Consider the following 12,614-nt stretch of genomic DNA (forward strand, 5'->3'; position numbering starts at 1 on the left):
TCCTGCTCCTGCTCTTCACCATAGACTCCATTTTGTCGTCTCTTATTCCCTTAGCTTTCTATGGGACCCTGGTCTCCGAGAACATGGCCGAACATACCGGGGCAGCTGTCCATTTAGGAGACACCTCCCAGTGCTGATTTGGGGAATACCGGAGGAGGTGTACAGGAGGAAGAGTTGGTAAGTGTTGGCTGTGGACGTGGATTTTGTTTCTGTTTTTTGCTTATATTTATTGAACCGAATTTCGCGATTGTTACATGGAGACTTCATTTCTATATAGATTATTATAGATAAAATGTGTTTCATATTCTACTGGGTGTAATTTCATGGGATACACAGTCATTAGAATGTATGTATTGTTATTAGGATATATATATAGTCATTAGAATGTATGTATTTTTGCTATTAATTATATATATATATATATATATATATATATATATATATATATATATAATACTTACTAATGACTACATATATTCCCTGACATCATAATCTAGCAGCTATCTATACTCCATAATGGCATGTTCGTATTCTCCACGTGCAGAGTATATATACTCTAGTGACATTACATACAATCTAATGAAGAATAAAAAAAAAATATATATATATATATATATATATATATATATATATATATATATATATATATATATATATATTTCTCCAATGACTTGGGATAAGCTCAGGCAGGATCAGACTAGGCTCTGACCCACATGGGTGAGCCCACCAAGGAAGCTGTCACCTGTGCTGGTCAATCATTGCGTCCAGGACATTCCTCACCCCTCTGCTGTACGTATGCAAGGGATGTGTGATGATTGACCAGCACAGGTGACAGCTTCCTTGGTAGGCTCACCCATGTGAGTCAGAGCCTAGTCTGATCCTGCCTGAGCTCACCTAATGACTAAATATATTCTTTAATAACATTACATACAGCCTAATGATTATATATTCCATAATGTCACACACCGCTTTGTGAGTATATATATATATATCCTAATGGCATCACATACATTCTGATCGCTCTCGCTCTCGCTCTCGCTCTCGCTCTCGCTCTCGCTCTCGCTCTCGCTCTCGCTCTCGCTCTCGCTCTCTCTCTCGCTCTCTCTCTCAAGTGTATTTGCTTTGGCAGAATAAATCGTCTCTAACGTTAGGTGTTCTACGTGTGGATGTTCCTGCGTTATGTGAAACTATTAGGCTGCTTTCACGCTAAAAGAAGCGTCTGTAAAGCTCACGAAAAACCTATTTTCATTAAAATCAATGAATGCTTTCACACCAGGGAATTGCGTTGGCAGGGCGGTGAAAAAACATCCCTCTCGATTGAAATAAATGCAAAGCGATTCAATAGCGCCTGAAATGCTTTCCTGAACCCCACAACAGCCAGTCGCTTGATCTCTGCCAAAGGATCATAAAGTCTAAACTCTAATCCTCTGATGTTTATCTGTCTTTTTTTATCAGGATTCCTGATCTCTCCCTCCCTTACCCCTCTCCCTTCCCCCATGGACCGTAAGCGGAAGCTAATTAGCGAAACATTCAAAGTGAAGAAAAAGCGAGAGGAAAACTGCGCAACTAAAACTAATTTTGGCACGGTGCCATCACCCTATCCAGGTAATGAGGGTGGCAGAAGACCTCACACCTACCCGGGCAAGGCATTATAGGGACACAGATGACCATAAAAAAAAAATATCCAAATCTAAAGAATTTTTTTTTTACTTTAAATTATATTTTTATTTACTAGATTTCACAGATAACCCCCAGGATGCTGTGCCATACCTGTGTGCTCTCTTCCCCCGCAAACTGTTTAACGACACTTTGCCACCTATGTTTCTGCGCCATCAAATGTACAGCATCATACAGGACCGCACATCTGTAGACCGGCTGCTGGTGGGTGACTTCTCAAACTGTTTATTTTTTATTTTTAAGAATGATATCCGCCTGTTTCTCGTTGGGTAGCTAGAGGTATACGGATCATAGATCTGTACACTCAGACAAGGACTTTTCTACTTAATAACAAATCTATAGGATTAGCTGAAGCTGCCTTTTAAAGCCCAATTGAACTTTCAATTTAAATTGGCCAAATACTTTTCAAGTGCATCAAAACAAAAAGTGTGTAAAGTTATGCAGTAGGTTTTCTTCCGAAAGCAGCCACAGCCTGACTAGAAAAGTTTGTCAACTGCCAGCATGCTTCAGAGAAGGATATTTGCTCCCTGTGTGGTCTCTCTGCAGTGGTATATCAGGCCTATATCTCTGTGATTTGGAAAGCTCTGTCCTTGACGCCGTAGAGGGCTTGTCAGACCTCTGCAGAGAGGTTAGTGCTTCCTAATAGAGAAAAAGGGTCTTTCACTGCAGCATGCATTTCTACTCAGACGGTGGCTGCTTTATATAGAAAACCAAGTTTGCATACGCTTTTTTTTTTTTAAATGTACCCGGAATATTATTAGCTGTTTTAACCACTTGCACGGTCATGCAACATTGTATGCAAATTCATTTTACATACATTTTTATTTATTTTTTTTCACACAAATAGAGCTTTCTTTTGCTTGCATTTGATCACCACTGGGGTTTTTTATTTTTTGCTATATTAACGAAAGAGCATAAAAAAAAAACAATATTTTCTTCTTTCTGTTAAAAAACATATCCAATAAAATCAAATTTCTTTATAAATTTAGGCCAAAATTTGTTCTGCTACATGTGTTTGGTTAAAAAACAAAACAAAAAAACACAAAAAAGTGTATGTTAATTTTGTTTGTGTGAAAGTTATAGCGTTTACAAAAAAAGAATAAAATAAAAAATTTATATATTCTCGATCAGTCCTAATGTACTGACAGTCTAGCTCATTTCTTGAGGTCCTTAAAATTCCAGGAGAGTACAAATGCCATTTGAGTCTGAGGTATTTAGTAAGAAAAGTTGCAAGGGTGTCTTTTTTTTTTTTTTTTTTCGTTTTTTTTTTGGGGGGGGGGGGTTGATTTCGTTTTATTTATATTTATATATATATATATATATATATATAATATAATATATATAATTTTTTTAAGATATACTTTTTAACCTACTGTCACCTGTGCAGTACAGCATCATCATATTACAGGTGTGGCAGTGATCAGGAAAACTGACTGGTGACAGCATGTATTAAAAAAGGTATACATTTTTTTTTATTTTTATTTTTTATTTATTTTATATATTTATTTTTTCTCTTTTACATACTTTCAGAGTAGATCAGTGATGCTGTACTACTCTGTGGGGTGATCGGGATATTTTATTTTTATTTTATTACTTTTTGATTGCCGTTCCGGATTATCACTAGGGGTCGACCAATATTCACTATTTTTGAAGCATTGGTATCGGTCACAAACTTGCCAATATTACCGATTATTGCTTCAACGGGTACTGCTATATAGAGCGGATGGTTGGCTTTCTCGTAATAACAACCGATGTGGCTCAGCTGTTACAAGCAGCGGGAGGGGACATTCCCCCCCCCCCCCCCCTTTTTTAACTTTAGTTCCACTTTTTAGGCAGAAATTTCAATTGAAAGTTTCTTATCTTTGGTCCATCTTCAGCCTTTTACACTAAATGTTTACTGATGACTGCAAGGCATATCTTCGAAAGATAAATTGCTCCACCCAGGAGGGTACATAGCACTCGTTTTTGAGAATGACAACTGATCAAAGATTTGTACATGTATGATTTATTATGATAACGCTGTGACAGTCTGTACCCAGCATGCCTTGCTGTATGGGTCTTTTTCCTTGTCTTTGCAGAGCTCTTTACAGCAGAAGGGTGAGGTGTGCCTAGTTCAGCCAGGCTTTGATCCTGACACCTATTTAGTAGCGCTGAGCGAGGATTTGCGCACAACAGTGCTCCGAAGCATTGATGAGAGTTCCAGAGCCGCCATTGTCCAGAAATTCCTGGACTCCAGCCTGTTCTCCTCTTCTAAGATCAGCTACAACCGAGAGGAAATGATGCACAAACACCGCTTCAGTGACCGAGAGATCACGTAAGAGAACCAACATTGGTTTAAATAAGGAGAGTGACATTAGGATATAAAAATGCAAAGATTTTTTTTTTTTTTTTATATTAAACAGAGTTCTAAAACTCAGAAGAAATTGCATTATTATATTTTATTATTATTATATATTTATTATTGCATCATTCTAATTCCTCCCACATATGAATATCCTTGTTCAATATATGCCTTTTGCATTAGGTAATTCAATCTCCTAAAATCAATCCAAACTAACTGAGTTTACAGATTTACATTTTTGGATTAAAGATGCAGTGTGTAATGGGATCTTTTTTTTTACGCCAGCCGTCAGGCCACCAGTGTAGTGCCACATCTCTGCAGTCATTGGTTGCTGGGACTGTAAGCATCCCAGTGACGTGTGTGTGTGTGTGTGTGTGTGTGTGTGCCCCACCCCCTGCTGCTGACTACTGCTCTCACTTCCTTGCGGTGCTGCGAGTTAAGGCGTGCCGTCACGTGCGAGCCCCAACCCCCTGCTGCTCCTGACTCACTCCTTGCTGGCCGGTATGATACCTCGCAGCTTCCTCCCCCTGCAGCTTGCCACCTCTGCTGACTCCCACATCTTCTGTTAAGGGTCATGCTGATGGGCATATTTTATGCTAAGGTTCACTCTGATGGGCACAGCACTACAAAATGTGCCCATCAGAGTGCCCCTTAACATAAAATGTGTCCATCAGCATGCCCCTTATTTTATGTTGAGGGGCAGGCTGATGGGCACATTTTATGTTAAGGGAGCATGATGATGGAGACACCTGATGTGATGGGGACACCTGATGTAAGGGGGCACTCTGACAGGAATATCTTATGTAAGGTAGCACTCAGATGGGGACACCGCATGTAAAGGGGGACTCTGATTGGCACACCTGATGTAAGGGGGCCTTCTGATGCAGAAACCTGATGCAAGTGGGAACTCTGATGGGAATACCTGATATAAGGGGTGTAATAAAGTACTCTGTTAGGGGCACCTGATGTAAGGGGGAACACTATTAGGGACATTTACAAAGTGTTACCAGAATGTGTTGAGGAAACAAAAAGCACCAGAGAGTGTGGTTTGCACCAAAAAAAGGAAAGTAAACGCGTACAATCTTTCATGGCAGAGACTTGAGATTCAGACCTCGACCGAAAGAAAATTTTAGTGACCGGACCACCTTGAATTTTAATTCAATACCCCTGCTCTATGAATTTCTTGTATATGCTTCGCTTCCTTAGGAGGATGAGAGAGACTAATACTGTATTATGTACAGGACTTTTTTTCTCAGGCAATAGATGCAGGTACTCCCTCCTTCCATATCGCACCTTGTCTCTGTCCCCCTTCCCACCTCTGGGCACTGTCGCTTGGTTCCACCCCCTACCCATCTTCCAGTACCACCCCTTTCAAAGATTAAAAAAAAACAAGTAATTTGTATGGAAATGGATACTGATAACAAGAAAAGCAATAAAATAGATCCCCTGCAGCCAACAATAGACCTGCCCAACAACAGTAGACTCACCCAGCAACAATAGAGCTGCCACAAAAAATACCCCAATTCCAGTGACAATAAACCCCCACTAGCAACGCTAGATCTCCCAGCAGCCAGCAACCATAGATCCCTCCCATCGACCATAGACCCTCTAGTACTCCTTGACATTAAATATATTCCATGCTGGAGGTCCCAGAACTGCACTCCCCTGTGTTCCCGCTGGAAAAAAAAAAGCCCCAATTATGTATAGAAACCGTTACAAAAATAGTTCTTATAACTGTGTGTGTGTGTGTGTGTGTGTGTGTGTACATATTATTATTATTATTATTATTATTATTATTATTATTAATAATAATACATTTTTTTTTTTTTTTTTTTGTTTTTTTTTTTCATGCACTAGTTTATCATAAGACTACAACTTAATATTAGATTTGAGTTGGCATTAGAATAGGGATGGTCAACCAGCTTTCCATTTTGCTAGTTCTGACTTCGTGATATGAACAGTTTCTTCATAGGCTGTGTATCTGTCTTGCCCGTATACAGTCCAGTATATGAGTATGTAAACGACAAAGATCATGGGGGAGCCTATTCTGTCCTTGGATTTGATGGTAGTAAGGTTGATTGTGATTTGTGATTACAGTCATGCTTTTCTTACAGGCAGCTGGTCAATTCTGGACTGCTCACCGTGAAGGATGCTGGGAGTTGGTGGTTGTCAGTGCCCGGCGCAGGGAAGTTTATCTCACATTTTGTAAAAGGTCAGAATCCTGGTCTGTATAATTCTGCATCTGCACTCATTCTGTCCCCTCTCTTCACCAGCAAGATTACGCAGTGAGGCAATACAAATGTGTAGTGATGAGTACAGAGACCTTTAAATGATACCGCAATTGTAATGGTATGGGAGAGAGGCATTAAAGTAGCTAATCTTGTTATATACCAAAAGGCCATCAACCCAATAAAGATAGTCAAAAGAAAGGTGAGGGGAAATAGGTGTTTAACAACAGCCCCTTTGCATATCTCATCTTATATAATCAAATACAAAGAACGTTCTAAAAATCCAGAACTTTGTTACAAAGAATTAAACATTTTACATTGGGTGGGCAATGTAAACCCCCCCCCCATGAATAAAATCAAAAAGATGTCAGACCGTTCAGAGAGCTTCCAACATGTCTCGTCGCCACAGCTGCTTCTTCAGGGCTTCAACCTATCATCTGGCTCAATGCCTGATAGCCCGAATGGATATGATAGGCCTATGGGGAGACCTGCATATTGGAACCCAAACCAAGGACAACAACCCGTGGAAAATAGATCAAACCGGAAAAACTGCCAGGGAACGCCTAGGCTATCCTTCGCATATGAAGGGTGCAGAGATGGTTACTCCGACTCCCATTAGTAATAGAGGGTATTGATATCAAAACAATAGGTGTATATATAATCAATAAACAAGAAACAAAAAGGGAACTCGGATGTTCAGCTTCTATCAAAAAGACCCTCTCTCAATAGTCCAACAGGTAGATGGTGTAAATAAGGGTTCCTTACAGCACAATGGGCTGCATTTACATTCAATACGAAGTGTCCCTTGTGCTCTCTTGATATACAGTGTCCTTTTGCCCCCAACGCCATAATCTTCGGTGCTGCAGGGGTTAATACTAGTGTTAGACCTGTCACAGGCACTCATAAGGAGTGCTGCCTTGGTCCCTCTACCACTCTTATTCTTAGAAGCTGTACTTTTAGCTTCCAGCAATGTAAAGTGTTCGATAAATGGAGGACAGCTGGACAAATTAAATGACCACATCCTCAATTCAGTCTGTAAATGGGGAAGGGGGACGAGGAGGGCAAGCATAGGCTGCACACTTGAAGAGTGCCTTCGACAGATCCAGTGTTTGTATTAATCCCTGCAGCACCAGAAGATTACAGGTGCGGGGCTGTGGGGGTGAGGTAGAGGACCTCAGGTCTCAAACTCCCCCCACCCCCCCCCCCCTTTTTTTTTTTTTTTTTTTTTTTACGCACTGCAACAAAATATATGGTACTCTTGGTGCGCTACAAGGTGTGCTCCTTACCAAAAGTGTGTTGGGGTTCCATTAATAATGAATGGCACCTGCAAGAAGGACACATCATTTTGTTTGCTGCGAGAATGCTCGTGATTTCTTGCACTTTACCCCAGTGCACAGATATGAACTGTGACCAGTATTACAGGTATTTTTTTCCAAAGATGAGGGTGAGGAGGAAGGTGCAGATAAGAGAGAGGTTCATGAAATATAAAGTTATCCTTGAGCAACCAGTCAAAAATTATTATTTTTGCTTTTTTCAACTAGTGTTCCTGCCAAGTAACATGAGGTGACAATGTTCTGTTCGCTCACTCTACTGTATTGGAGGAGCAGTACTGTGACCCTAGGTTGCTCTCTTGACTTTGACAACAAACACTCTCCTCTCCATTACATAGAGGGATTTGTTCTGTAGTCCACAGAGAGAGCTGGGAATAAAGTAACTGATAAGCGTGCAGAACAAGCAGAAAGCACTGGAAATGATTAGCTCACTCCAATTCAAGGATCAACAGATATTTATTTTTGCCCTTATCAAATGAAAGTGGTTGTAAAGGCAGAAGGTGTGTTTTTTATTTTATTTATTTTTTATTTTTTAAATCTTAATGCATTCTATGCATAAAGATAAAAAAAACCTTCTGTGTGTAGCAGCCCCCCCCTAATACTTACCTGAGCCCCATCTCTATCCAGCGATGTGCACAAGTGCTTCGCCCATCCGGGACTCTCCCTCCAGATTGGCTGAGACCCAACAGTGGTGCCATTGGCTCCCGCTGCTGTCAAAGTCAGTTAGCCAATCTGAAGAAAGCGGGGGCGTGTTTGAACCGCAGCTCTATGTCTGAATAGACACACAGAGCTGTGGCTCAACTTGGGTGCCCCCATAGCATGCTGCTTGCTGTGGGGGCATTCGACAGGATGGAGGGGCCAGGAGCTCCGGTGGGCGACCCGAGAAGAGGAGGATCAGGGCTGCTCTGTGCAAAAAAAAAACTGCACAGAGCAGTTAAGTATAACAAGCTTGGGTGGCACAGTGGTGTAGTGGTTAGCACTCTTGCCTAGCAGTAAAAAGGGTCGCTGGTTCAAATCCCGACCACGGCACTACCTGCCTGGAGTTTGCATGTTCTCCCTGTGCCTGCGTGGGTGTCCTCCGGGTACTCCGGTTTCCTCCCACACTCCAAAGACATGCTGGTAGGTTAATTGGCTTCTGCCCAAAATTGGCCTTAGTATATGAATGGGGACCGTGGATTGTTGGCTCCTTGAGGATAGGGACCGATGTGAGCGTGCAATGTATAGGGACGATTATAGACACTTGCTCAGGTTGAACTGGATGGACTAGTGTCTTTATTCAACCTTACTATGTAAGCTTCAGAACCTGAAATAAACGCTGGCATTTATGTATTGTGTGACAAGGCCCCCCTTGTCCATATAGCCCAATATACATAACATGGGGTCCAATCCCAAGGACACCCCATTCTTGTATGCTATCAAGAATATCTAACTAATACCTATTCAGTTTGGGGCATCTCCAAATCATAAGGATGAGGTTGCCAGTCAGATCCCCACATTGTGGGAATGCAGCTTCTGGATGTCTTTCAAATGTAAACAATCTTTTGGGGGTACACACACTTTAAAGCAAACCATAACCAATTCCAACACCCCTTCTCCTTAATGCTTAGCATACTTGCAAAATCTCTTGGGGGGGGGGGGGGGGGGGCACAACTTTCCTAAGTGGCTTTCCTCCTTTAGCATACATATAAACACCTAATGCAGTTTAAAAAATAAAAAAAAGTCATATGTACCTTCCTTTTTTTTTTTTTTTTTTTTTCCTTTACCAAAAGCGCAGAAATGTTTTTACTTTTTCTGTTTCAGGACGGAAGGCCCTTGTGTCTCAGATCAACAAGTCGCGGTATAAAGAAGTCCTCCTTACGGACCTCTCCACCCGGAAACCACCCCCTGCCCTACGCTTAGGGATGGAATATCACATTCATGACATTATAGGCGCGGGTCTTGTGGACTGGTGGGTATAAAAAATGTACAATACTGATGAAGACCAATAACTCAGTATAATGTGTCCATTTTGGAAGAGAAAGAATGGAGAAGACCCTTATTTAACCCTAAAGATTTGGTTGCTCTGCCACTCTCTACTGAGAATAAGTTGAGCGTAAATAATACTCAACAATTGTGTGCCCTAAGGTAGACTGTCTTAATTAGAAAATAAAGCACCAAAAGCCAACGCGCTTTGACACTTATACACTTTCATCAGAGCGTATTTCTGTTTTTTTATAACCTAAAAGACAAACAAACTTTAAAGGGGAAGTCCAGCCTAAAACTAAAATCTCTAAATCTACTTGCAGGCACAATCTAAGACTAACCTTTCTAAACCTGTAAAGCAAAACTTGCGATACATATTTTTTCTGAAGCCGATCCAGTCCAGTGACAGAAGCTCTGTGCAGGACAAAACCGACAAAACCTGGGAAGTGACGTCACCCATAGACTTATGCCCCGTACACACGGTTGGATTTTCCGATGAAAAATGTTCGATGAGAGCTTTTTGTCCAAAATTTCGACCGTGTGTAGGCTCCATCGGACATTTTTTCACCTGAATTTCCGTCGCACAGAATTTGGAGATCTGGTTCTCAAATTTTTCCAACAACAAAATCCGTTGTCGGAAATTCCAATTGTGTGAACACAATTCCGACGCACAAAGTTCCACGCATGCTCTGAATCAAGCAGAAGAGCCGCACTGGCTATTGAACTTAATTTTTCTCCGTTTGTCGTACGTCATCGCGTTCTTGACGTTCGCAATTTCCGACCAACTTTGTGTGATCGTGTGTATGCAAGACAAGTTTGAGCCAACATCCGTTGGAAAAAAATCCATGGATTTTGTTGTTGGAATGTCTGAACAATGTCCAATTGTGTGTTCGGGGCATTGCTGTGGGGCTTCCGTTGTCGTTGCCTCCTCTGCACCCTCCTACACAGTGAAGCCTCCTCTGATAGCTCAGCGTGGGACCGGATCTCTTTCAGAAACGTATTTACACGGTTAGATAGGTTAGTCTTAGATTGTGTCTGCAATTAGAATTAGCAAGCTGGCCCAAACAAACTATCTACTGCACTAACAGGTGCGCTTTATTACCTGTATGTATCATCAGCTACATACAGTATATAGCTCTGTGTTCCAGAAGTTTGACAGGGATTTCCTGTCACACTCCAAAACAAAATTTGGGCTGATTGCTGCTCAGCCATTCATAAGGAACTTTGTTTTCTATAAATTAATACAAAGCTTCCTCTGATTGGCTGAGGAGGAGAGGTGGGCAGATGATGTCACAATCGGAGGTAGCTTTGTATTTATTCATAGAATACAAAGCTTACACAGGAATGGAAAGAAAACAAATGCAGCCATCACATTTAAGAATTGGTTTGCTGCAATATATTAAATTGCTTTTGAGTTAAATACTGCTTTAAACAGTGCCGAGAAATTAGTCTTCCAGGAATAACTTGCATCCGTAGTCAGACAACTTGGAAGCCTGAGATATTTCCTGCTGGTCTGTGAGCCTATTTGGCCTTGCTCACGAGAGTCTTCAAATTCCTGCAGTGGCTTCTTGCAGATGAATTTGCCTGTGATTATCTTTAGCTGCTGCCGCTCTTCTGGTGTTAATGAATGACAGGCTGTGGCTGTCTGCGGGTAAATAAACATGTAGCAGTGACCTGCAGTTAAGAACAAATGATCGCCGCTAGACACAAAAAGATGCATCTAGGCTTGGACATCCATCTTTAACCACAGGTAACCACTGCATGTGCAGATACGTGTGGACAGTGACAGCTCCTCTCAACCTGTCATTACTTTTGTACAGGCTAATTGGCCGCCACTGCTGCTGGAATCCAGTGTTTGTTTCCAGTCACTTTATTCAGTTAATATTGCAAAGAGAAAAACAAAAATGTAAAGCAACCCACTGCAATCAATCAGAATTCATTTTAATAAAGTCAAATGAATTCAAGATGAAATCTGTCTACTTTGGGGGCACTGTGCTTTTATTGAATAAGCCTATACTGTTTAATTTCTGTCCTGCAGGTTGACAAGTGTTTCATAAAGACTTTTGTGGTGCAAATTCCACCTATATAATGGTTACTTCTATTTTAAGTATATTATGTAGGGTTTCTTTTTCCTCATATCTTATTGTTCTCTTTCAGCATTCCTACAGCGTCTGGGATGCTTCTTCGCCTATCAGACAATTAGCGCCTCCCACCCTCATGTGCCTCCAGAATCATATCCATAGTTCACCTATTGTGTTCATTCCTGAGCCGGATCCTGGGACCCATGTACACATGCTGTAATTCACATGCCACAAATCTCCAAACTAATCTGTGCCATTTTCATGTCTATGTAATTTTAATAAATAGTTATTTATTTAAGTTATCTAAAGTCACTTCTGCAAGCTTCTTCCCACATAATGTACATGAAGTGTTGTGTTTACCATTTTTATGTTGTAGTAGGAGTAGTAGTAGATTACATTGTGGGGGAAAAAATGTTTTAACTTACCAGAAACCTAATCTGCCTCTCCCTACTCCACGGTGATCTTCAGTCTTTTATCTCCTCCTCCCATTGTCTTCTGGGGAAAGTGGCGCCGTGTGTTCTGGGACCTGTGTGTGTGTGTCCCTGAACACAGCGTGCCCCATTCACAAAGCACTGCGCGACTCGCACATGCACAGTAGGAAACGGGCAATGAAGCTGCAAGGCTCCACTGTCTGTTTCCCTCAGTGAGGATGGCGTCTGGACACGATACGAGGGACATATCGTCCTGGGGGGGGGGGTGACATTGCAGAGAAACAAATGTAATGAAATAATGTCCACAAATGTGAAAAAGAAAAAAAGGTATGTGAACATAAATCATGTGAAAAAAAAAAGGAGGAGGGTTAAGTCCATATAAGAATCTTGATATTTATATGCAAAGTCAGCTGATTAGCATCACTGAAGCGCCAATGGGAACACGGTAGGAGAGGATAATTGCAGAGATAACCACCACCAACTTAGTGAAGGCTTACCAGAATAAGTGGACTTAAAGAGGCATATACCTCTTAAGTCATGTAGGCTTGTGGTGATATTTTTAC

General features: G+C 41.2%; 1 protein-coding gene across 1 annotated transcript; it reads left to right on the forward strand.

Moving 5' to 3' along the window:
- Positions 1–19: 19 nt before the first annotated feature.
- Positions 20–11,922, forward strand: WHR1 (winged helix repair factor 1). Its single transcript, XM_077483192.1, has 7 exons — positions 20–177; positions 1,456–1,605; positions 1,736–1,881; positions 3,756–3,991; positions 6,133–6,230; positions 9,378–9,525; positions 11,697–11,922. The coding sequence occupies exons 2-7, from the start codon at positions 1,497–1,499 to the stop codon at positions 11,740–11,742; spliced, it is 783 nt and encodes a 260-aa protein (XP_077339318.1). The 5' UTR covers positions 20–177; positions 1,456–1,496; the 3' UTR covers positions 11,743–11,922.
- Positions 11,923–12,614: the final 692 nt, after the last annotated feature.

The sequence above is a fragment of the Lithobates pipiens genome, unplaced genomic scaffold (genome assembly GCF_037356315.1).
Source record: "Lithobates pipiens isolate NorthernLeopardFrog02 unplaced genomic scaffold, aLitPip1_a1.2 Scaffold_1, whole genome shotgun sequence".
NCBI classification, from domain to species: domain Eukaryota; kingdom Metazoa; phylum Chordata; class Amphibia; order Anura; family Ranidae; genus Lithobates; species Lithobates pipiens.